The sequence below is a fragment of the Hylobates moloch genome, unplaced genomic scaffold (assembly GCF_009828535.3).
Source record: "Hylobates moloch isolate HMO894 unplaced genomic scaffold, HMol_V3 SCAFFOLD_1, whole genome shotgun sequence".
Taxonomy (NCBI): Eukaryota; Metazoa; Chordata; class Mammalia; order Primates; family Hylobatidae; genus Hylobates; species Hylobates moloch.
In genome coordinates, this window is record NW_026652276.1 from 96,709,397 (window position 1) to 96,735,595 (window position 26,199).

Consider the following 26,199-nt stretch of genomic DNA (forward strand, 5'->3'; position numbering starts at 1 on the left):
CTGAAGGAGGATCGCTTGAGCCCAGAAGTTTGAGATCTGTCTGGGCAATGTAGTGAGACCCCATTTCTATAAAAAAAAATTTTTTTTAATTAGCTGGGCATGGTAGTATGAGCCTGTGGTCCCAGCTACTCAGGAGGCTGAGGCAGGAGGATGACTTCAGCTTGGAAGGTTGAGGCTGCAGTGAGATATGATGGTGTGTCTGCATTCCAGGCTGGGTGACAGAGTGAGACTCTGCCTCTAAAAAATAAAGCAAAATAAAATAAAGCCCCAGAGGCTGGGCACGGTGGCTCACGCCTGTAATCACAGCACTTTGGGAGGCCGAGGCAGGTGGATCACCTGAGGTCAGGAGTTGGAGACCAGCCTGGCCAAAATGGTGAAACCCTGTCTCTACTAAAAATACAAAAACTAGCCACGTGTGGTGGTGGACACCTGTAATCCCAGCTATTCGGGAGGCTGAGACAAGAGAATCACTTGAACCCAGGAGTCAGAGGTTGCAGTGAGCCGAGATCACACCACTGCACTCCAGCCTGGGTGACAGAACAAGACTCTGTCTCAAAAATAAAATAAAATAAAATAAAATAAAAGGCCCAAAGATATGAATGGTCTCTGGGGGACCATTCTGCTCCAACATTCTGGGCTTCAGGAAGTTTGTGATTCATGCCAGACCCTGAAAGGGAATTTTGGTAGATGGAGAGGAGTAAGAAGAGGGATTAAGGTGTAGGGAGTGAGGAGGGCCTATGGAAGCCAAGTGTACCATGTAAGACAGTAAAACAGACCTGTGGAAGCAGGAGGGGCCCATGGAAAAGGGTGTGGCCGCATTGGTTAAAAATCCAAGGCACTCAAAAGAAGACTTTAAGGAAGGGCCACTTTTCTTTTACACCCCCTTCCCAATTTTGTTTTTAGTAAAAAAAAAAAAACAAAAAAAAAACACACCAGGCCAGGCACGATGGCTCATGCCTGTAATCCTAGCACTTTGAGAGGCCAAGGCAGGCAGACTACCTGAGGCCGGGAGTTCGAGACCGGCCTGGGTAACATGGTGAAACCCTGTCTCTACTAAACATACAACAATTAGGCAGGCCAGGCACAGTGGCTCACGCCTGTAATCCCAGCACTTTGGGAGGCCAAGGCCGGCAGATCACCTAAGGTCAGGAGTTCCCAGCCTGACCAACATGGAGAAACCCGGTCTCCACTAAAAATACAAAATTAGCCAGGTGTGGGGGCACATGCCTGTAATCTCAGCTACTCACGAGACTGAGGCAGGAGAATCGCTTGAACCCAGGAGGTGAAGGGTGCGGTGAGCCGAGATGGTGCCATTGCACTCCAGCCTGGGCAACAAGAGCGAAACTCCGTCTTAAAAAAAAAAAAACAAAAAACACAGACAGATGGAAGGGAATTGAGACAAAGAGTCAGAGTCAGAGGGAGGGGGCAGAGATAAGTAGAGGCCTTCAGTGGCCCATGCCCTGGGCCTTTGAGTGGCTTTGGAGCCACGGACAGAGCCGCAAGGAAATCCCTGTTCTGTCTTCAGTTCTAGGTGCATGGCCACTGCTGCCATGCCGGCCACCAACCAGGGCTGGCCCGAGGACTTTGGCTTCCGTCTAGGTGGCTCCGGCCCCTGCTTCGTCCTGGAAGTGGCCGAGGGAAGCAGCGCACATGCCGGAGGACTGAGGCCAGGGGACCAGATCCTGGAGGTGGAGGGGCTGGCGGTGGGTTGTCTGAGCCGCGAGCGTCTCGTGCACCTGGCACGGCGCTGCCCACGTGTGCCACCCAGCCTGGGCGTGCTCCCGGCTCCCGACGGTGTCCACGGCCCGGGATCCGGCCTCGCGGCCCCGACCACAGCCTTGCGGGCCCCGCGGTGCGGCCGCGGCCTAGCTCTGGGCCGTGAGCTGCTTCGCCTGGCTGGCCGCAAGCGCCTGGACGCGGTGCACCGAGAGCGCAGGCGCAAGGCCCAAGAGTTCAGCCGCAAGGTAGGGCGCGGGCGTGGGAGGTAGGGGCGGGGAGGAGGGGGCTCATAATGTGGGCAGGGAGTGGGCGGGGCGCCGCTCTCCCAGGGCCAGAGGTAAGGAAACTTCTGGGGTCAGATTTAACAGAAATATGGGAATGCTCAACTTCAAAACCTTGCATCTGATTTTGCATTTCTTTTTTGAGATAGAGTCTCGCTCTGTCGCCCAGGCTGGAGTGCAGTGGCGAGGTCTTGGCTCACTACAACCTCTGCCTCCCAAGTTCAAGTGATTCTCCTGCCTCATTCTTCCAGTAATTGAGATTACAGGCGTTTGCCACCACACCTAGCTAATTTTTTTTTTTTTTTTTTTTTTTAGTAGAGACGGGGTTTCACCATGTTGGTCAGTCTGGTCTCAATCTCCTGACCTCAAGTGATCTGCCCGCCTCAGCCTCCCAAATTGCTGGGATTACAGGCATGAGCCACTGACCCTGGCCTAATTTTGCAATTTTTATTCACTTGTTTTTCTTTTTTATTAAGGTACTATAGGTGTAAAGTGCATTAAGTGTACAGCTCAATAAATTTTCCATATGCATACACCCTTGAATAACCACCCTCTTGATCAATATATAAAATAATAGGATATAGATAAAAATATAATGTAGACTATAGAATAATTGACACCAGAAGGTTCCCACGTGCCCCTTTCCCTGTCTATCCTCCCCATTAAAACTTAACTGCAGGCTAGGTGCTACGTGTAATCCTAGCATTTTAGGAGGCCAAGGTGGGAGGATCACTTGAGACCCTGAGTTCAAGGCCAGCCTGGGCAACATAATGAGGCACCATCTCTACAAAAAAAATCAGAAACTAGCTGGGCATGGTGGTGCATGCCTTATAGTCCCAACTACTCAGGAGGCTGAGGAGGGAAGATCACTTGAGCATGGTAGTTTGAGGCTGCAGTGAGCTATGATTGCACCACTGCATTCCAGCCTGGGTGACACAGTGAGACCCCATCTCTAAAATAAAAAGATAAAATAAAAAGAGCCACAGATATCGCTTCTTGGCCCTTCATCTAAGATCAAGTGTAAAAGAGCCAGTGGGGTGAGGTGGCTTACGTCTGTTATCCCAGCACTTTGGGAGGCCGAGGAGGGCTGATGGCTTGAACTCAGGAGTTTGAGACCAGCCTGGGCAATGTGGTGAAATCCCATCTCTATCAAAAAAAAAAAAAAAAAAAAAAAAAAAACACAGCCAGGTGTGGTGGCGCATGCCTGTGGTCCCAGATACTCAAGGGGGTTGAGGTGGGAGGATTACTTGAGCTAGGGAGGCAGAGGTTGCAGTGAGCTGAGATCATGCTACTACACTGCAGCCTGGGTGACAGAGTGAGACTCCATTCCCCTCCCCACCATTCCCCCGCTCCAAAAAAATGTAAAAGAGTCACACTTGTTCTAAGCCCCCACAAAACCAGGATTAGGCCTGCCCTTGCACAGCGGCCTGGATGGCTTGTTGGCTGTAGGAGGCCCTAGTTTGGGTTCACCAATCTGCCAAAGGCGTTTCCTCTTGACTTTGGCACAAACCAGGCTGTGATAGACTGCAGGTGGAATATTAGCATGGTCCTGAAGATTAAGAATGAGGAGCCTGGAATGGATCAGACCTCCAGCCGCAAGAAGAACCCAAGGCCTGAGTCACCTGCAGGAAGTGGGGAGTGGCCACAAGGCAAGATGGAGGCACCATTCAGAGACCCAGGGCTGGGATGGAAAGAGGGAGGATAGAGTCGGTCTCAGGCCTGAATCCCAAGCAACCCCTGATTGCAGGAACCTGCCATTTACTGGACAGATCCAGGCAATTCCAAGAAACCTGGGATGTGACACGGTTATAAAAGAAGAAGCTGCCTAGTATGGTTAAATCTACCCCAGGCCATCCACGAGGTCCCAGTACAGCAACCTCCCACACCACTCACCTTCGCTCCTGTCCTCCAGGGCTTTCAGATGGGGTCCTAAGGCCTCTATTTCACTAATACTTGAATGGAACACAAAGTGAGCCTGTGTGCGACTAGGAAATAGTCCAGAGCCAAGACACTCAGTCCCTACCCCTGCCTGGTTATCGGACCCTTGTGGACGTGAAGCCTGGAAACTCAGTATTTGCTTGGTGGCTGGGACACTTAAGCTCATAGAATTTTTTTTTTTTTTTGAGACAGAGTTTCTCTCTGTCACCCAGGCTGGAGTGCAGTGGCGTGATCTCAGCTCACTGCAACCTCCGCCTCCCGGGTTCAAGTGACTCTCGTGCCTCAGCCTCTCACATAGCTGGGATTACAGGCATGTGCCACCATGCACAGCTAATTTTTTTTTTTCTGTATTCTTAGTAGAGATGGGATTTCACCATATTGACCAGGCTGGTCTTGAACTCCTGATCTCGTGATCCACCTACCGCTGCCTCCCAAACTGCTGGGATTACAGGTGTGAGCCACCATGTCTGGCCGACTTTTTTTACATTATTTTGATTTTTAATTTTTGTGGGTACCTAGTAGGTGTATATATTTATGGGGTATCTGAGATATTTTGATACAGGCATGCAATGTGAAATAAGCATGTCATGGAGAATGGGGTACCCATCCCCTCAAGCATTTATGTTTTGAGTTATAAACAATCCGTCTACACTCTTTAAGTTTGTATTTTTTTTTTTGAAGATGGAGTCTCGCTCTGTTGCCCAGGCTGGCGTACAGCGGTACGATCTTGGCTCACTGCAACCTCCGCCTCCCAGGTTTAAGCAATTCTCCTGGCTCAGCCTCCCAAGGAGCTAGGATTACAGGCGCCCACCACCATGCCTGGCTAATTTTTGTATTTATAGTAGAGACACGGTTTCACTATGTTGTCCAGGCTGGTCTCGAGCTCCTGACCTCAGGAGATCTGCCTACCTTGGCCTTCCAAAAGTGCTGGAATTACAGGCGTGAGCTACTGCACCCGGCCTAAGTTATTTTAAAATGGACAATTACGTTATTATTGGCTATAGTCACCCTGTTGTGTTATCAAGCTCACAGACTTTACCTCCGCGGAAGGGAATCTGCTCAGTTCTGCCCCAGCAGCACTTGGCCATGGGGTTTGGGAGGTCAGGGAGCCTGGAAACTTTGTTGGAGTTTGACTATTGCAGAAATGCCTCCCAGCCCACCGCCCAGGCATCAGATCCCCACCCACTCTGGCCTCCTCCAGTGCCCAAGCTTGGTCCAGTCCTAACCCCTTCCAAACTAACCCCGTAAGGAGTGTCTCCTCCATCATGTACCCTAGCCTGATCCCCTGAATGGGCTTTTCTGACCCTGAGTAGACCAGCCTCTGTGGACAGATGCACACACTCACATACACACAGGACTCAACTCCAGCTTCACTACATCACCAATGTCCAGATCTTCCAAAGCTGTGACTTTCTTCCTGTACCCACAACAGGCTCTGCTGCTATAACAAAGAAACCCAACATTTTTTATTGTTGTTGTTTTTGAGACATGGTCTAGCTCTGTTGCCCAGATTGGAGTGCAGTGGTGCAATCATAGCTCACTACAGCTTCCAGCTCCTGGGCTCAAGTGATCCTCCTGCCTCAGCCTCTCTAGTAGCTGGGACCACAGGTGTGCACCACCACACCTGGCTGATTAAAAAAAAAAAAGATTGGGGAGATGAGGCCTTGCTATGTTGCCCAGGCTAGTCTCAAACTCCTGGCCTCAAGCAATTCTCCTGCCTCAGCCTCCCAAAGTGCTGGGATTGTAGGTGTGAGCCACTATGCCTGACCCAAAATCAACTTCTTAGTGCCTTTGCACTACAGAAGTTTATTTTTGACCCACAGAGTCCTCTAGGGGGTCAGTAGACTTTCTAGGGTGGCTTGATGTCCATACAAGGTCTCAGCATTTCAGACTCCTCCATCTTGATGTGAAGCTTCAGGGTTCCCTATGGAAGAGGAAGAGAACATGGACAATTGTGCATCTGCTCTTACAGACAGCATCTGTCCTCAATGCTCATTGGCCAGAACTGGTTACACTGCTCCTCCCTAAGGATGCTGGGAAATGTAGTCTAATGTGTGTCCTGGAAAGAGGAAAGACCTAGAAATATTGGTGGGTGCGAGTAATGCCTGCTACAATCCCAGATCACCTGCCATGGAACCAAAGGTCTATCGCAGACTCCATCTAATCCCTGGAGAGTTGGAAGGGGGCACGTTCAGAACCCCAAACAGGGCAGGATGCAAAAGAAGACCTGCCCAGGAGCAGGACTGGGCAGCAACCCGCTGAGGGTAGAACCCGACAGGCTGCCCAAGCCAGCTGCAGTGTGTTTTCTGGCAAGAAGGAACGGGGAAGTGGAGGATTTCGGTTAGGGCTTGCTGGGCACCCACAAAAGCTGAGAGTGAATCTCGAAACATGACTTCCTCGGGAAGATGAAGGGCCTCCGTGGAGCCCAGTTGGTTTTCTATCTTTTTTTTTTTTTTTTTTTTTTTTTTTTTTGAGACTGAGTTTCGCTCTTGTTGCCCAGGCTGGAGTGCAATGGCATGATCTTGGCTCACTGCAGCCTCCGCCTCCTGGGTTCAAGCAATTCTCCTGCCTCAGCCTCCCAAGCAGCTGGTATTGCAGGCATGCACCACCATGCCTGGCTAATTTTGTATATTTTTTAGTAGAGACCGGCTAGGCTTGGTGGCTTGGCTGGGCACGGTGGCTCACACCTGTAATCCCTGCACTTTGGGAGGCCGAGGCAGATGGATCACCTGAGGTCAGGAGCTCAAGTAGAGATGGGGTTTCACCATGTTGGTCAAGCTAGTCTCAAACTCCTGACCTCAGGTGATCCACCTGCCTCTGACTTCCAAAGTACTGGGATTACAGGCATGAGCCACTGCGCCAGACTGGTTGGTTTTCAATCACCAGCCCTCCAATTCTCGCCTGCGCTTTCTGCCTGCCCCAGTTTTTCCTCCTTGAAGTGGCTGATATTTAATAGAAAATCCATTAGTGTCCCGTGATGATACCTCATGCTTAGATGTAGGCTGAGAACATCTGGGTAATAACTGACACCGAAACCACACTGTGGCACGGGCCCCAGGAGGGAGGAACTATTTTTTCCTCTTTCTTACATAAAACATCTCTGCAGCCAGCCATGTTCTCCTTTGAATTGAGGTTGCTGCTGACTTTGATTTCCAAACCGGCAACCTTCCCCAGCATGGTGCGTGCATGGGGAGGGGGCAGCTGGTGCTGCCAGCCTGGCCCGCTCACAGGGAGGGAAACAGTGGTGAGCTGGGGCCTGCAGGAAGTGCAATGCAAGGCTGCTTTTTGGTTCAGTTCCATCCACATTCGCCGAGTGCCTAATATGTGCCAGGCGCTATGCTTGGGGCTGGACAGGCATGAGACCTTGGGTCATCACACCTAGGTGGGGGAGACAGACGGTTACACAGACTCATGGTGTGTCTGTGCTAGGATTCAGACGTGCACAGAACGTGGCCTCTGACTGGAAACCCTCGAAGCCTCCCGCTACTTCTCCTCCCCTTTTGGTATTATCTAGAAAGTGGGTGGATATACAGTTCCGGAGTTCAAGAGTGAGCTCTGGGCTGAAGATCGAGGTCTGAGAGTCACCGTCTGGGGTTCTTGGCCGGAGCAGGGTCGTGGAGAGCCTCAAGTGCAAAAGTGAACTGCAGTGGCAAAGGGCAGTGGTACAGAAACAGCACATGTAGACGGCTCCAGACTAGAGAAGGGAGGAGAATCAGCAGCTTTCGGGATCGAAGGAGGATTGTCTTTTATTTCTTTATTTATGGAGACAGGGTCTCGCTCTGTCACTCAGGCTGGAGCGCAGTGGTGTGATCATGGCTCGCTGCAGCCTTGATTTCCCGGGCACAAGAGATCCTCCCACCTCAGCCTCCCAAGTAGCTAGTAGCTGGGACTACAGGCATGCACCACCACATCTGGCTTTTTCTTTTTTTTTTTTTCTTTGATCTGGAGTCTGTCTCTGTCGCCCAGGCTGGAGTACAGTGTCACAATCTCGGCTCACTGCAAGCTCTGCCTCCCAGGTTCATGCCATTCTCCTGCCTCAGCCTCCCGAGTAGCTGGGGCTACAGGCGCCTGCCACCACACCCAGCTAATTTTTTTTCTATTTTTAGTAGAGACGGGGTTTCACCGTGTTAGTCAGGATGGTCTCGATCTCCTGACCTTGTGATCCACCTGCCTCAGCCTCCCAAAGTGCTGGGATTGTAGGTGTGAGCAACCGTGCCCAGCCGACTTTTTCGTTATTTAGAGACAGGGTCTGGTTATGTTGCCCAGGCTGGTCTCCAACTCCTGGCCTCAAGCGATCCTCCCACCTTGTCCTCCCAAAGCTCTGGGATTATAGGCATGAGCCGCTGTGCCCAGCTTATTATTTATTTATTTATAGCTTGAGAGAGACTTGAACATTTATATAAGCTGCAGGGAATGGAGAAGTAGAGATACTGAAAACCATGCAGGCTGGGCGCAGTGGCTCACACCTGTAAACCCAGCACATTGGGAGGCTGAGGCGGGTGGATCACCTGAGGTCAGGAGTTTGAGACCAGCCTGGCCAACATGGAGAAACCCTGTCTCTACTAAAAACACAAAACATTAGCTCGTTGTGGTGGCGGGTGCCTGTAATCCCAGCTACTCAGGAGGGTGAGGCAGGAGCATTGCTTGAACCCAGGAGGCAGAGGTTGCAATGAGCCGAGATCACGCCATTGCACTCCAGCCCGGGCAACAAGAGTTGACACTCCGTCTCAAAAAAAAAAAAAAAAGAAAGAAAAAAGAAAAAGAAAACCATGCATTTACCAGTCATTGATTGTGGGCCTGGATGTGCAGGACAGGGGAAATAGCCATGAGCAACACAGACAAGGAGCCTGACTTCACACACCTAACATTACTGCAGGGAAAGAGACAGTAAGCAAGTGGATTAATCAATACACAAGCTATTAAAGATCATGATAGGCCGGGCGCGATGGCTCACGCCTGTAATTCCAGCACTTTGGGAGGCCGAGGTGGGCGGATCACCTGAGGTCAGGAGTTTGAGACCAGCCTGGCCAACATGGTGAAACCCCATCTCTACAAAAATTACAAAAATGAGCCAGGCGTGGTGGCGTTTGCCTGTTATCCCAGCTACTTGGGAGGCTGAGTCAGGAGAACCGCTTGAACTCAGGAAGTGGAGGTTGCAGTGAGCCAAGATCCCACCACTGCATAGAGCAACAGAGTGAGTGACAGAGTGAGACTTTGTCTCAAAAAAATAATAATAATAATAAAATTAAATTAAATTAGCCAAGCACAGTGGTGTGCACCTGTGATCCTGGCTACTCGGAAGGCAGAGGTGGGAGGATCACTTGAACACAGGAGTTCAAGGCCACAGGGAGCTATGATTGCACCACTGCACTCCAGCCTGGGCAACAGAGCAAGACCCTGACTCCAAAAAAAAAAAGATGATGATGAATAAAGTGGAGGCATAAACAGGGTAAGGTGAGAGTGACGGGACCCACTTTGACAGGGTGGCCAGGAAAGGCTGCCTGATGAGATGATCTTTGAGCTGAAAGCTGAATGACAAGTAGGTGGCAGGAAGAAAGGGTGGAGACTGGGAATGGTGAGGTGTCTGTGGCCTGGTGGTTTGGCCTTGACTAGGAAGGGGGCTTTTTTTTTTTTTTCTTTTTTTGAGACAGTCTCGCTCTGTCACCCAGGCTGGAGTGCAGTGGCACGATCTTGGCTCACTGCAACCTCCGCCTCCCAGGCTCAAGCAATTCTCCGGCCTCAGCCTCCCAAGTAACTGGGATTACAGGCGTTTGCCATCATGCCCAGCTAATTTTTTTAAACTTTTTAGTAGAGACGGGGTTTTTTTTTTTTTTGAGACGGAGTCTTGCTCTGTGCCCCAGGCTGGAGTGCAGTGGCGCGATCTCGGCTCACTGCAAGCTCCGCCTCCTGGGTTCACGCCATTCTCCTGCCTCAGCCTCCCGAGTAGCTGGGACTACAGGCGCCCGCCAACACACCCGGCTAATTTTTTGTATTTTTTTAGTAGAGACGGGGTTTCACCGTGTTAGCCAGGATGGTCTCGATCTCCTGACCTCGTGATCCGCCCGCCTCGGCCTCCCAAAGTGCTGGGATTACAGGCTTGAGCCACCGCGCCCGGCCATGCCCAGCTAATTTTTGTATTTGTAGTAGAGATGGGGTTTCACCATGTTGGCCAGGCTGGTCTCGAACTCCTAACTTCAGATGATCTGCCCACCTTGGCCTACCAAAGTGCTGGGATGACAGCCGTGAGCCACCGCACCCAGCTGGAAGGGGACCTCTTCAACCTCTGAGAACAGAGGATGGAAGGGAAGGATGCGGAGTCTGTTGAGAAGTTTGGAGGTGGATGAGGGTGAGAGAGGTGGGGCCTGACAGCCCCAGTTCAGGCTGAAGTTGCACCCACAAGTCCTCGAGAGAGGGAGACATAAATGACTCATGGACTCACTCATGGACCCAGCCTTGCTTCAGGATCAGCTCCAGCTGTAAGTGCCCAGAGACAACCAGACCTTCAGCCAACAAGGGAGGGGTCTCATGGAGTATGTGCTTTCAGTGGCTAAACTGTATGACGTGTGGGCAATTCGATGATTTTTAATATGTTCGCAGAATGATAACACCCGTCACTACCATCCATTTTCAAACAATCTGATCACTCTAACAAGAAATTCTGCACACCTTAGCCATCACTCCCTATTTCATGGTTTTATTTTCTTATTTATTTATTGAAATGGGATATTGATCTGTTGCCCAGACTGGACAGTGCAGTGGCACAATCTTGGCTCACTGCAGCCTCAACTTCCTGAGCTCAAGTGATCTTCTCACTTCAGCCTCCCAAGTAGCTGAGACTACAGGCGTGCACCACCACATCTGGCTAATTTAAAAAAAAATTTTTCGTAGAAATGGGGTCACGCTATGTTGCCCAGGATGGTCTTGAATTCCTGGCCTCAGACAATCCTCCTGCCTCGGTCTCCCTCAGCACTGGGATTACAGGTGTGAGCCATTGCCCCCAGCCCTGCCAGGATCTTGCCTCCCACCTACTTGGGATTTTCTTTTCTTTTTTTTTTTGTTTGAGACAGAGTCTTTGCTCTTGTTGCCTAGGCTGGATGGAGTGCAATGGCAAGATCTCGGCTCACTGCAACCTCCGACTCCTGGGTTCAAGCGATTCTCCTGCCTCAGCCTCCCGAGTAGCTGGGATGAATAAAGGCGCCCACCACCACGTCTGGCTAATTTTTGTATTTTTAGTAGAGACGGGGTTTCACCATGTTGGCCAGGCTGGTGTCGAACACCTGACCTCAGGTGATCCGCCCCCCTTGGCCTCCCAAAGTGCTGGGATTACAGGTGTGAGCCACCGCACCCAGCTGAGATTTTCCTCTTTGTTTTTGGCCTACATAGCCAAAAAACTACAAATATCTCCCACATGGATGTACTGCAGTTATTTAGCCCCTACTGTCAGATATTTATATTGCTGCCAACGTCTTAGTGTTAGGAATAATACACAGGTGAACCACCTCACTCATACATCATTGTGCATGTGTCTTGCCAGGATGTGTCTAAGATAAATTCCTAGATGTGAGATCATTGGGTAGAAGGATGGGCTTTGGACACACTTAACAACCTGCCTTCCAGAAACGTGAGCATTTGCACGCTCATTTCCAACATGCCCATTTGCACGCTCATTTTCAACATGCCCATTTGCACGCTTATTTCCAACATGCCCATTTGCACGCTCGTTTCCAACGTGTCCATTTGCACGCTCGTTTCCAATGTGTCCATTTGCATGCTCGTTTCCAACATGTCCATTTGCACGCTCATTTCCAACATGCCCATTTGCACGCTCGTTTCCAACGTGTCCATTTGCACGCTCGTTTCCAACGTGTCCATTTGCATGCTCGTTTCCAACATGTCCATTTGCACGCTCATTTCCAACATGCCCATTTGCACGCTCGTTTCCAACGTATCCATTTGCATGCTCCTTTCCAACATGATCATTTGCACCCTCACTTCCAACGTGCCCATTTGCACATTAATTTCCAATGTGTCCATTTGCACGCTCATTTCCAATGGCCACACACTCCTGTGTGCAGATGTGCCTTGATTAGTATCAGCTGGTTTGTGGACAAAGACAAAGAAACAAAAGTTCGGAGAGAGAACTGAGGGAGTCAAAATTCAGGGCTAAGGTAACGTGCCAGGACTTTTTTTGTAGAGTCAGAATGTTCTCTGTGGGATCTCTCAGCGCACAGCATGGAAGTGAGTGTAGTATTCAATAATAGTAACTAGCAATTACTGAATGTGTGGCGTGGTTTTAAGCTTTTATATTAATTCCTTTGATCTTTACAATACTTATTAGAACAGCTCTCTTTGGGTTTGAATCCTGACCCTTCACTTTTGCCCCATGACGCCGTCACCTCTACCAGCCTCAGTTTCCTTATGTGGAAAATGAAGATGCTGGCCAAGAGAGGTGGCTCACACCTGTAATCCCAGCACCTTGGGAGGCCATGGTGGAAGGATCACTTGAACCCAGAGGTTTGAGATCAGCCTGGGCAATATAGCAAGACTCCATCTCTACAGAAAAAAAAATTTTTAATTAGCCACGTGTCTTTAAGTAGATGAGGGATTATAAAAAAACAGATTAGCCAAGCATGTAGGCACACACTTGTGGTCCCAGCTACTCGGGAGGCTAAGGAGGGAGGATCACTTGAGCCTAGGAGGTCAAAGCTGCAGTAAGTTATAATCACATCACTGCACTCCAGCCTAGACAACAGAGTGAGATGATGCCTCTAAAAAAATGAAATTAAAATAAATTGGCTGGGTGCGGTGGTTGACACCTGTAATCCCAGCACTTTGGGAGCCCAAGGTGGGTGGGTCACCTGAGGTCAGGAGTTTGAGAGCAGCCTGGCCAACATGGTAAAATCCCGTCTCTACTAAAAATACAAAAAATTAGCCAGGTGTGGTCGCAGGTGCTTGTAATCCCAGCTACTTGGGAGGCTAAGGCAGGAGAATCTCTTGAACTTGGGAGGCAGAGGTTGCAGTGAGTCGAGATTGAGCCATTGCACCCCTAACAATAAATTAGAAAATTAAAATAAAATGAAGATACTAACCATGCAACCAGGCCCACTTCGCAGGGCAGATATGTGGTTGGAAATGGCATGATATGGTCGGCCGCGGTGGCTCACGCCTGTAATCCCAGCACTTTGGGAGGCCAAGGCGGGCGGATCACCTGAGGTCGGGAGTTCAAGACCAGCCTAACCAACATGGAGAAACCCCCGTCTCTACTAAAAATACAAAATTAGCCAGGCGTGGTGGCGCATGCCTGTAATCCCAGCTACTCAGAAGGCTGAGGCAGGAGAATCACTGGAACCTGGGAGGTGAGGTTGCAGTGCACCAAGATTGCACCACTGCACTGCAGCCTGGTGATAGAGTGAAACTCGGTAGGGAAGGGGAGGAGGGGGGAGGGGAGGGGAGGGGAGGAGGAGGGAAGGAGGAAGGAGGAGGGGGAGGAGGGGGGGGGGGGGAGGAGAGGGGAGGGGGAGGAAAGGGAAGAAGGAAGGGAGGAAGGAAGGAAGGAAGCAAAAAGCAGAAGGAAGGAAGGAGGGAAGGAGGGAGGGAGAGAGGGAAGGAAGGAAGGAAGGAAGGAGGGAAGGAAGGGGCATGATATGGGCATAGCACTCAGGTGGTACACCCAGGTCAGCCACCCCATGGAGGTAAACTGAGGGAGGAAAGAAAGGAGGAGAGCAGTTCTCCAGGGTTCCACTCTGGATCCCTTTTGCTCATTCACAGGACTCCTCCTTGCAGGTGGATGAAATCTTGGGGGACCAGCCGACTGCCAAGGAGCAGGTGTTCGCCGCACTGAAGCAGTTTGCAGCTGAGCAGCAGGTGGATGACCTGGTGTGGGCTCTCACCCTGGCACTGCCCCAAGAGGCCTGCGGGCCACTCCTGGACAACCTCAGGTACTGCAGGCAGGGGGCTGGATAGACAGGCAGGGTGGGTCTCACTTAGGGCCGTCATTCCCCCACAACCACCCCAGACACCCCTTCCAGCCCAGGTGGGAGATGATAGATGGTAGCCTGCTCTTGAATGGCATCGCAACATACCTGCAAGCTCCCAAACAAGAGTAGGCCAATGACCCTGAGAAGGCAGCTGTTGGCTCTGCCAGATGCCAGGGTACCACCTTGAGTGATAGGAGAAGGCCCAGGACAGACCTCAGAAAGGATCCACCTTCCGATCCAAAGTCACCACCTTGGCCAGGCACGGTGGCTCCTGCCTGTAATCCACGTGCTTTGGGAGGCTGAGGTGGGAGAACCACTTGAGGCCAGGAGTTGGAGACCAGCCTGCGCAACATAGAAAGACCCCATGTCTATAAAATATAAAAATTAACTGGGTGTGGTGGCACATGCTTGTAGTCCCAGCTACTTGGGAGGTTGAGGCTGGAGGATTGCTTGAACCCAGGAGGGTGGGGCTGCAGTGAGCTATGATTGTGCTACTGCACTCCAGCCTGGATGACAGAGCAAGACACTGTCTCAAAAAAAAAGGTCACAGTCTGCCCTGCTCCACCCCAAAACCTAGATTGTGAAAATCTCCAACAGGGTACCAGACACTTCCAATTCTTTATTGAGACAGGATAATGGCACAATGTGAGGGCAGGGAAGCCCAGGACTGTGCCATGTGGGGCTCCAGTCCCCCCCCCCCCCACCTCCACCCTACAAACCATGTGTGCTCTTGGCCCTTTGATTTCCTTTCTTTCCTTTCTTCTCTCTCTCTCTTTCTTTCTTTCATTCATCTTCCTTTCTTTTGAGACAGAGTCTCACTCTATTGCCCAGGCTGGAGTGCAGTGGCGTGATCTCGGCTCACTGCAACCTCTGCCTCCCGGGTTCAAGCAATTCTCCTGCCTCAACCTCCCGAGTAGCTGAGACTACAGGTGCCACCACGCCCAGCTAATTTTCGTATTTTTAGTAAAGATGGGGTGTCACCATGTTGGCCAGGCTGGTCTCCAACTCCTGACCTCAAATGACTCACCCACCTCGGCCTCCCAAAGTGTGTGGATTACAGGCGTGAACCACTGTACCCGGCCTGATTACTTTTCTTGTTTTATTTTGTTTTGTTTTGAGACAGGGTCTCGCTCCGTCGCCCAGGCAGGAGGGCAGTGCCATGATCTTGGCTCACTGCAGCCTCCAACTCCTGGGCTCAAGTGATCCTCCTGCCACAGCCTCCTGAGTAGCTGGGACTTCAGGTGCGTGCCACCATGCCCAGCTAATTTTTGTATTTTTTTAGGGATGAGGTTTCACCATGTTATCCAGGCTGGCCTCAAACTCCTGAGCTCAGTCAATCGCCCACCATGGCCTCCTAAAGTGCTGGAGTTACAGGCATGAGCCACGGTGCCCGGCCCTTCGATGCCTTTTGATGATGATGATGAATGTGTGCCAAGGACCTCAGCAGACCCTAGAGGAACACTCTTTCATTGAATCACCCAAGAGCTGTTATTAACCCCATTTCCCAGAGACAGACTGAGGCTCGGAGAGGTTAAGAGGCTGGCCTGAAGCCACACAGCAAATTGGTAGCAGTCACAGGATCACGAGCAGGGTCAGCAGTACACTTTCTGCTCTTCCGCTCTGTTTTGCTCAAAGCTTTTTTGAATCGGAGTCTCGCTCTGTCACCCAGGCTGGTGTGCAGTGGCATGATCTTGGCTTACTGCAACGTCTGCCTCCCGGGTTCAAGTGATTCTCCTGCCTCAGCCTCCCAAGTAGCTGGGCGCCACGACGCCACCACGCTTGGCTAATTTTTGTATTTTTAGTAAAGACGGGGTCTCGGCCGGGCAAAGTGGCTCACGCCTGTAATCCCAGCACTTTGGGAGGCCGAGGCGGGCAGATCATGAGATCAGGAGTTCGAGACTAGCCTGGCCAACAAAGTGAAACCCCGTCTCTACTAAAAATACAAAAAATTAGCAGGTTGTGGTGGTGGGTGCCTGTAATCCTAGCTACTCAGGAGGCTAAGGCAGGAGAATCACTTGAACCTAGGAGGCAGAGGTTGCAGCGAGCTGAGATCGCGACACTGCAGTCCAGCCCGGCCAACAGAGTGAGACTCTGTCTCAAAAAAAAAAAAAAAAGGGGGGGGTCTCACTATTTTTGCCAGGCCGGTCTCGAACTCCTGACCTCAAATGATCTGCCCGCCTCAGCCTCCCAAAATGCTGGGATTACAGGCGTGAGTCACAGCGCCCGGCCTGCTCTAAGTTTATTTGTCAGAAGAAAAAAAAATCCTGGTGGGTCCTCACCTGGAGGGACCCAGGAATCTCGTGACTCCACTTCCATCCTTGGAGGCCCTCGCTGCCTGCCCAGCTTGGACCAAGCCCCCTCTGGGCTGGACTGCTGTTCTCCTTCCCTGGATCCCGCCGGGTTTCCCTCCTCACCCAGCCTCCTGGGCCTGCGACTGCTCCCCCATCCCTCCCCTCCCCCTTCCGGGACTCAGCCCGCCCCCTCCCCTTGCTGCCATTCACCCCGCAGCCTGCCCCTCCCTCTGGGCCTGGCCAATGTCAGGGACTGGGCTGGCCACCCTCCCCGCCCCCCACCCCACCCCAGCCCCGGCGCAGCTCTCGGCTCTGCAGCGGAGCATAGGCGACCACCACCGAAAGAGGCCACCATGAGCTGCCTGGGGTGAGTAAGGGGTGAGCCCCTTGCTAGGATAATCAGAAAAGGGGAAAAAAAAGAAAAAAGTTATTTCTAGAGCCGAATTTGCCGCGGAGATGATGCGCTGGCTCTGAGCGCTTCCTGGGGAGCTGATTGACAGGCAGCCCCCCGTCCCGCCCCTCCCCACCAGGGATGGGCCAGCGGGGCGCAGGCGGCCCAGCTGTCCCCCAGGAAGTTGGCTCGCTCGTCTCCCGGCTGCTGGCAGCCGGGCTCGGCTGAAGGCCCTCTCGGTCCTCCTCTCCCCACAGCGCTGCCGGTGTCTGTTCCTGCCCCCTCCCGGGCCAGCCCGCCTGTCCCCCGGGACAGCCCCACGCCCGCCTTTCCCAGCCGCTGCTGGTCCCCAAGCCGCCAGCAGCCGCGGCAGCGGGTCGGGCAGGGCGCGGGAGGGGGAACCCCCTTGGGTGCGCTCGATTTAGAGCCTGGGCAGCGGGAGCCCTGGACACCTGGGGATGCCCAGTCCCCGCAGCCTGAAACGGCAGCCTCTGCTGTAAGCGCGTGTCAAGTGAGTCAGGAAAACTGGGGAGGCTGCTGGAGGAAGGGGCGGCGCCCAGCTGGGCTCTGCAAGGAGAACGTTACCCTGGCAGTAGGGCTTCAGCCACCCCCCACCTCTTCAAACCCCCCACTTCCCAACAACCCCCTCCCCAAGGTTGGCCTGTCACCCATGGCCCCACAGTGTGCTGGCCTCTAGGGTGGCAGCGATCTCTGGGCAGCCCTATCTGGAGAGAGGCCAGAGGAGGCATGGAGAAGCCACAGACACAGGGTGATTTCCAGGGTTGGGTGCCGGTTGATGGCTAACTCAGCACAGAGCAACCAGGGCAGGCTTCTTGGAGGAGGCAGCAGGAGGTGGCGGTGCTGTGGCTTAGTGACTGGTGGAGTCTGGTGGTGCGTCCTGTGGATGTGGGAGGACAGTCCCCAAGGAGAGTTCAGATGGGCCAGGTGCTAGCCACACAGGGTGAGGGCAGTGCCACCCTGGCCTATGGCATCCAGCAGCCCCCAGCTGTGAACCACCCAACAGGGAGTAGAGGGGACCACAGAGAGCCACCACTTGGGTCCTAGGACCCCACATTGAGGAGAGACAAGGTTTAATTTTTTTAAGAATTTATAAACAGAGACAGCATCTCACTGTGTTGCCCATGCTGGCCTGGCCTCAAGAGATCCTCCCATCTCAGCCTCCCAAAGTGCTGGGATTACAGGTGTGAGCCACTGTGCCCCACCAAGAGGTAAAGTTTAAGTGAGAGGTTGAACAGCCAAAAGGTGGTAGGCAAAAAAATATACACATGTGTATGTGTCAAAGCTCTGCAAGGAGGCCAGGACCCACCCAAATCAGAGAGGTGTGGCCTCACTAAAGGGTGATCCCAGTGGCCAAAATAGAAGGCTTGGGGAGAAGGAGAAGGGAGCAGTGATACCATGAAGCTGGGCCATCTAGCACAGTAGCCACTAGCCACACATCGTTATTTAAAGTTAAATGTGGCTGGGCATGGTGGCTTATGCCTATAATTCCAGCACTTTAGGAGGCCGAGGCGGGTGGATCACCTGAGGTCAGGAGTTCGAGACCAGCCTGACCAACATGGAGAAACCCCGTCTCTACTAAAAAATACAAAATTAGCTGGGGGTGGTGGCGCATGCCTGTAATCCCAGCTACTCGGGAGGCTGAGGCAGGAGAATCCCTTGAACCTGGGAGGCGGAGATTGCAGTGAGCCGAGATCGCGCCATTGCACTCCAGCCTGGGCAACAGGAGTGAAACTCTATCTCAAAATAAATAAATAAATAAGCTGGGCATGATGGCAGGTGCCAGTAATCCCAGCTGCTTGGGAGGCTGAAGCAGGAGAATCGCTTGAACCCCGGAGGTGGAGGTTGCAGTGAGCTGAGATCAAGCCACTGCACTCCAGCCTACAGCCTGGGTGACGGAGCCAGATTCTGTTCCAAAAAAAAAAATAAAAGAAAAGTTAAATGTAATTAATATTTGATAAAATATAAAGTTCAGCTTCTCAGTCTCACTAGCCACATTCCAAGCACACAGCAGTGACAGTGACATATGGCTAGCGGCTACCGTACAGGACCAGGCGGATGTAGATCTTGTCCATCGTCACAGAACGTTCCCTTGGACAGCGCTGCTGCTGTAAAGGGTGAGATGGGTCCGTGGTCACCATGTAAGCAGGAGGTCTCCTCTTCCTTCACCACAACAGTTAATCCTGCGACTGGGAGGCTAATTTGGGTCTGTCCCCAAAGGGATCCCGGTCTGATGAAGTGAGAAAATGGTTTTCTAATTAGGACAGGCCAGGCAGTTTGGAAAGTGTGACGTGGCCAGGAGGGAACAGGAAAGCAGAGTCAGCTTTGCGGTCTGCTAGTGTTTCAGGAAATATGGGTGGTGGGGTGGGGGGAACGGGGTGTCAGGTCGGGGGCAGGTCATGGCAGAAGCTGGGATTTGGAATCCAGACAGACCCGGCTTGAATACAGGTCCACTCACTGGCAGTGCAACCTCAAGCAGGTTCACTGACATCTATGGTTTGTCTGTAAAATGGGCTTGGTAGTTTCTGGGTGTTCTCAGCAGGGTTCTTGTTAGGAAACCATGTAAATGAACTCGGCCAACTGAAAGCAGGGAAGAGGTGAGTTGAGAATCCAAGGGTGGTGTGTGAGAGACCATCTGCACCCCATCACCCTCTTCTGCTTCAGTGCCAAGTGTCACGAACACCATAATATAGAGTTATTGGGACTGGGTGCAGTGGTTCATGCCTGTAAGCCCAGCATTTTGGGAGGCTGAGGCGGGAGGGTTGCTTAAGGCCAGAGTTCAAGACCAGTCTGGGCAGCATAGTGAAACCCCATCTCTACAAAAAATACAAATAAAAAATTAGCTGGGTTTGGTGGTTCACACCTGTAATCCCAACATTTTGGGAGGCTGAGGTGGGAGGATCACTGGAGCCCAGGAGCTTAAGGCCAGCCTAGACAACATAGGAAGACCCCATCTCTTAAAAAAAAAAAAAAAGTTTAAAAATGAGCTGGGGGCAGTGGTGCCTGCCTGTAATCCCAGCAATTCTGGAGGCTGAAGCAGAAGGACTGCTTAAGGCCAGGAGTTGAAGACCAGCCTGGGCAACAGAGCAAGACCCCATGTTTACAAAAAAAAATTAAAAAATTAGCCAGGCATAGTGGTACATGCCTGTAGCCCTAGCTACTTGGGAGGCTGAGGTGGGAGGATCACTTAAGCCCAGGAATTTGAGGCTGCAGTGATTCATGATCATGCCATTGCACTCCAGCCTGGGTGACAGAGCGAGACTCTGTCTCTAAAAATAAATAAGAGAGATATTGGGAGAATTCTATGAGACGTGTAGATGGAAGCACCAGGCATAAAATATGTGCTCAATTAGTATTGGCTTCTCTTAGGGAAGCTCTTGTTCCCAAGAGCAGATGTCTCAAGTAGGGCACTGCTGACATTTGGGAGCTGATATTTCTCTGTTGTTGGGGGCTGTCCTGCACATTATAGGATGTTTAGCGGCATCCCAGGCCTCTACCCCCTAGATGCCAGTAGCACAACCCCCTGTCAGTTGTCATTTTGTAACAAACAAAATGCCAAGTGACTGCCAAATATCCTCTGGGTGGACAAAAATCACAACTGGTTGAGAAGTACAGCTCTGGAGGAACCTTAGGCAGTGCCTTTTGCTGGAGCAGACACTTCAGGAAGTCCGACTGTTGCCTGTCCCCTGGTGGTCACCTAGTGACTGGGTGACCACCTCATGCTGCCCTGGGTCACCTGGCCACAGGCATGAGCAGCTGGCCCCACTGTGCCCATGGAGACCTGGCTCTGAGGTAGCGTGCCTGGATTCGACCCTGGACATCTGCTCCTGGTTGCATCTCCTGTGCCCACAGCACGGTAGATGGTTTTTAGAGCCTTTGGCCATGCATGGTTCTGGATTCTGGGCCACTGCAGCTGGCACAATACAACCAGGAATGGCTCCAATCATAATGGGATGGCTGGGGCCCCATAGACGTCAGAGAGCTGTGCTGGCTGGGAGGCTTGTCAGCTGCTTCTCTCCCTCATAGGGCTGAGGACAGGGCTTGGGGAGGGCACGGCATGAGTGGGCACTGGCTCCAGTTTCTGGCTGCTTCCAGGAAGAAGTACAGCCACGGGAGGTCACGGCAAGGTGATGGTCTTGCTAGGGCCAGGAATGGGGGGCTGCGATGTATTGGGGAGCAGTGCGTGGACAGTACCAGAGACCGATGATCAGACCAGCAGGGTCCTCCCTGTGCTGCCCGCAGGTACCCACAGGCTGCCCCATGGGAGCTGTCCCTCTGAGTGAGACAGAGGGAAAGTCCTGGGGCATCTTGCCTCTGCTGTTCCAGCCTGTCTTTGGAGAGGGCCTCATGCTGATGTTCTGGTTGGGGGTGCCCCTGAAGAGCCCCTCCCCAGGATGTGCCTTGAACTGGTTACCCCAACTCTCATTTGTTCCTCAGGCCTGATTCTGGGCCTCTCCAGTGGCAGTCAGGACTCCTTGAGACATGACACGCAAGCAGGCACGCTGGGGTCCCCTCCTGCTACTGTTCAGGAGATGGCAGGCCCAGAGCCCCCAGGGAAGAGTCCAGACCTCCTTTCCTGTGGCCTCCCTCCCCTCCCTTTTAATTCTCCTCTCCTCTTCTCTCCTGGCAGGGCAAGACGCGCAGCTCAGGGTGGCCCTCTACTCGCTCCCTGCCCACTCGCCTGGGGGTTGTCACAGTGGGCGAGTCCTCACTCGCACTGACTCCCCAGGCCTCAGACACTCCACCTCCTCTGTGTTTTGGAATTCGGCTTCTTGTCCCATCCCAACACCCCCCTCTGGGTCACCTCCCAGCATCAGCCCTCTCCTGGTGTGCCAAAACCTTTGGAGTCCTTCCACCTCTCCTTGAACCATGAAACCCTCCCACGGCTCCTTCCTCTTCCCAGAGTGGGGTCTCAGCTGCTGACCACGGCATTCAAAGCCTCCCTATCCAGCCCCTTCTTGGCCATAGCCGATAATTAGCCAGGCATGATGGTATATGCTTGTAGTCCCAGCTACTCGGGAGGCTGAGGTGGGTCCCTCCCCGACCCCGGGGAGGGTAGAGAGAGCTTCTTCTAGCCGGCCAACTCCTGAGCCCTGGAGGCCCAGCGCAAAGGCCATCCCCTCCGGAAAATATTGCATGCTCTACCAAAGGCCGTCGGGGCTTCCTCTGAACTGCAGGGACTCGCCACTGTGTGGGGGTCCGGGGCGCAGTGGCTGGAGAGGACGCAGGCGAGGAACCTGGGGAGGGAATAATGGAGAGAGCCAAGGGGAGTGAGCGCGGCGGCTTCAAACAGCCGCCAGTTTCCCCCGCACCCCAGAGCGACCAAAAGGGTCCCAGCAGGGGAGAGGCGGGGCCACCGGGAGGGGCGGGGCCACCAAAAGGGGGCGGGGCGGGGCTGCGGGCCGGGACCGCTCGGGAGGGGCCGCGCGCGCTCGCCGGGCAGAGGTGCGTGGAGTCGCCGTGCGCTCGCTCCGTTCCCGGGCTCGGCTACCCCCTGCCCTTCGGCACCTGCCGCGCCGCGGTCCCCGGTTCCAGATGGGGAAGGACCAGGGCTTCTCTCGGCACTTTCGGTAGCTTCCCCATCGCGTCCCGCGCCTCCGGGAACCGTGCGCCCTGTGCGCCACGGATCCGCCTCGGGCTGGTCTGAAAGGGGGTGGGGCTGGAGCGTGGAGGGGCTTCCCTGCCCTGGGTGGGCACCTTCCGAGCCTGGGCGGAGCCCGAGGCCCAGGGAGGTTGGAAATAAACTCAGTGGGTATCGGGGCGGCGAGGTCTAAGCGTTGGGCGCTCAGAACCGTGCGCGGCCCTAAAGAGTCGGTGTTGGGACAAAAGGCTGGGATTGAAAGCCCACTTTCCTTTTTACAACTGGGCTGGTCGAGGGGACAGGACAGAGGGCCGAGACAGAGGTTGGGTGCTCTTGTGAAAATCGGGGGCATCTCGTCCTGAGTTTGGGGGTCACGACCTCTCTACTGCCGTGCTCCCTATACTGAACCAGGGAACCCTTGTCCCCTTGCCACCATTTCGCTGGCTGATGATCAAAGGTGAGATAAAGAAAGCTGGGTGGGGGGGCCAGGCCCGGTGGCTCACGCCTGTAATCCCAGCACTTTGGGAGGGCGAGGGGGGCGGATCTTCTGAGGTCAGGAGTTCGAGACCGGCCTGACCAACATGGTGAAACCCCGTCTCTACTAAAAATAAAAAAAAAACAGCCAAGTGTGGTGGTGCATGCCTGTAGCCCCAGATACTCGAGAGGCTGAGGCAGGAGAATCGCTTGAACCTGGGAGGCAGAGGTTGCAGTGAGCCAAGATTGTAGCACTGCACTCCATCCTGGGCGACAGAGAGTCTCTCTCAAACAAACAAACAACAACAAAAAAGGCCGGGCGCGGTGGCTCACTCCTGTAATCCCAGCACTTTGGGAGGCCGAGGCGGGCGGATCATGAGGTCAGGAGATTGAGACCATCCTGGCTAAAACGGTGAAACCCCGTCTCTACTAAAAATACAAAAAATTAGCCGGGTGTGAAGGCATGCGCCTGTAGTCCCAGCTACTGGGGAGGCTGAGGCAGGAGAATGGCGTGAATCCGGGAGGCGGACTTGCAGTGAGCGGAGATCGCAGCACTGCACTCCAACCTGGGTGACAGAGCGAGACTCCGTCTTAAAAAAAAAAGAAAGAAAGAGAGAAAGGTGGGTGGGGACGGGGAATGGAGAGAGAGGACCCTAGGAGGGGGCAGGGTAGGAACTTGGGGTTGGATGTAGATCTGACTCTGACAGAGAGAACAAAACTGACCTGGGGTGCAAGGTCATTGTGTGGCCCCCAGGAAGAGTCCTGTGGTCTGAGAGAGGCCTGTTGGCATAGCAGGGACTTCGGAGTCCAGGGACAGTGATTGCTGGACTGCCAGTCAGGGGGATAGTGACTGGTGGTAATAGTTGCTGTGGCCCCACTGCTCCTGGCTCTGCTGGGTCAGTCGATTTAGGGCAGACCCAGGGCTGGGGACTCTGGGCCAGGCTGAGCTGCATGGAGGGCCAGCAGGAGCCAGGTTGGATGTCTGGCTCACCAGGCAGCCTTGACCTCTGTCTCAGCTCCAAAAACACCAAGTAAGGAAAGGGCTGCCCGACCTTCTTCCATCTGTGCAGTTGGTGAAAGCCTGGTTCCCACCTGGGGGACAGGGCCTTTTCTTTTTTTTGAGATGGAGTCTCACTCTGTTGCCCAGCTGGAGTGCAGTGGTACAATCTTGGCTCACTGCAACCTCTGTCTCCCCGGTTCAAGCAACTCTCGTGCCTCAGCTTCCTGAGTAGCTGGGATTACAGGAGTACATTACCACGCCTGGCTAAGTTTTGTATTTTTAGTAGAGATGGGGTTTCACCACGTTGGCCAGGCTGGTCTCGAACTCCTGACCTCAGGTAATCTGCCCGCCTTGGCCTCCCAAAGTGCTAGGATTACAGCCTTGAGCCACCGCGCCTGGACGACAGGGCCTTTTCTAGTTGCTGCTGGAAGGTAGAGCTGTGATGTCCTCTTGACCCCTGCCCAGGTTGGACTCGGGGGTTGGGTGCATGGGGTGATGTCTTCAGAGTCTGTGGCAGGAGCCGGAAGTGAGGTGGACAGTCTCAGGTGTGTGTGTCTTCTCTCCTTTGCCTGGATATGAGACTTAAGGTCTGGGAGGCACTAGGGAATGTGCAGGCCTGGCAGATGGAGTGATCAGGCTCCAGAGACTTTAAATGACCATCTGGGGGATGAGGCTGAGTTTCCGGATTTGCAGGCAGCATTGCAGGTGGCTGGGAATGGGCACCGGGCAGAGGTGAGCAGGACATTCATCCTGGCTCCTGGTTACCCCCCGGACCATCCAGACCTGGAGCGGAGCTCACTGCGGGGACAGAGCCTCCTCCCTGAGAATCCACACCCACTTCCTCCCACCAGGCAACTTCTTTTGCCTGGCTGGCCTAATTACTCCTACCCACAGAGGTGGAGGGAAGTGTGAGGGCTGTTGGGACACCTCAGAGGGGTTTGTATTTCAGCTGCAAGGCCACTGATCCCTTCTCCCTTCTCCCCCTCATCTTGCCCTTGGCCCTGGCACCTGGTACAAGGAACAGGGAAGGGGGCCTTGGGATGCAGCCAGGGAGACCTCACAGGCAACCAGACCTTTAGGGACTCTTGTTAGAGGTCCTGCCACAGTGCTGAGAGCTGAAGTCTGGGCTCTGATGCCAGCTGTGCCACAGGCCAGCTGTGTAACCGTGGAGAGCTACAGGTCCTCTCTGTGCCTCAGAATCCTCTGCCACAGACTGGAGAGTCCATCAGGATGTTAACTGCTGCCATTACTCAGAAATGGGGTTAGGCTGCTGGTGGATCTCTGTTGACTGAGTCTCTCCTATGTGCTGAGCCGTGGCCAGTCACTGTGGCTCAGGATTCAACTATAGACCTAACCCCCAGAAAGCTTCCAAGGCTGGGTGTTGTAGCTCACGCCTGTAATCCCAGCACTTTGAGAAGCGGAGGTGGAAGTATCACTTGAGCCCAGGAGTTTGAGACCAGTTTGGGCAACATAGAGCCTCTTCTCTACAAAAAAATTAAAAAGAAAAAAAATGCCAGGCACAGTGGCTCACGTCTAATCCCAGGACTTTGGGAGGCCAAGGCGGGCAGATCACCTGAGGTCAGGAGTTCAAGACCAGCCTGGCCAACATGGTGAAACCCTATCTCTATTAAAAATACAAAAATTAGCCGGCGTGGTGGCATGCACCTGTAATCCCAGCTACTCGGAAGGCTGAGGCAGAAGAATTGCTTGAACTGGGGAGGTGGAGATTCCAGTGAGCCGAGATCTCACCATTGCACTCCAGCCTGGGCGACAGAGCAAGACTCTGTCTGAAAAAAAAAAAAAAAAAAAAAATTAGCCTGGTGGCATGTGCCTGTAGTCCTACAAGGGAGGCTGAGGCAGGAGGATCCCTTGAGACCAGGAGTTCCAGGTTACAGTGAGCTATGATCGTGCTATGATGGTGCCACTGTACTATAGCCTGGGAGACAGAGCAAGACCCTCTCTCTTGAGAGAAAAGAACAGAGAGAGACAGAGAAAGAGAGGGAGTTTCTAGCTCTGCAGTGGAGACCCACGGGCCTTCCCCCTGCCTCTCACTTCCAAGGTAACTACTTTGAGAGCAGGAGCCACAGTCCCTTCAGCTTTGAACGCCAGTTCCTGGCTGGCACAGATAGCAGGGGCTCCCTGAATACATGTAGGATTGAGTTGAAAGGAGGCCAGTGTTGGGTACGGAGCCTCATTTAGCTAAGGAAGCAAAGGAGTGGACCAGGCTGGGGCAAGAGCCTGGGCAAGAGCTTAGAGAAAGGACTGAAGGTGGCAGAAACGGGGTTACTGGCAGATATGTGAGTGGGCAGCTGCAGATGGGGCTGGCCAGAGAAGCAAGCAGGAAGACTGGAGGCGTGCTGAGGGGCTCGTGGGTTCCAGTTTCCTCCAGCAGAGCCATCTAGAGACCAGGTGGGAGACAGTGGGTGGTGGGGATCCCTGGCTCGGGGCTTGGCCTGGCGGGTGCAGAGGGAGTGGGGGGAGAGGCCAGAGAAGGAGGACAGAGGCAGGAGGAGGAACGGGTCCGTGGAC

General features: G+C 53.3%; 1 protein-coding gene across 7 annotated transcripts in view; it reads left to right on the top strand.

Moving 5' to 3' along the window:
* The first annotated feature begins 1,535 nt into the window (after positions 1–1,535).
* GRID2IP (Grid2 interacting protein) overlaps positions 1,536–26,199 on the top strand; it is a 57,862-nt gene continuing 33,198 nt past the window's right edge. For 3 of the 7 annotated variants that reach the window (XM_058442590.1, XM_058442599.1, XM_032755846.2), the window contains exon 1: positions 22,075–22,185. In XM_058442590.1, coding sequence (XP_058298573.1) covers positions 22,151–22,185 — 35 coding nt within the window. In that variant the 5' untranslated portion in view covers positions 22,075–22,150. Of the gene's footprint in view, positions 1,965–13,721; positions 13,877–16,510; positions 16,574–22,039; positions 22,186–26,199 lie in introns of those variants that run through there. The other 4 variants (XM_058442609.1, XM_058442611.1, XM_058442614.1 and 1 more) reach the window with 3 other exon arrangements.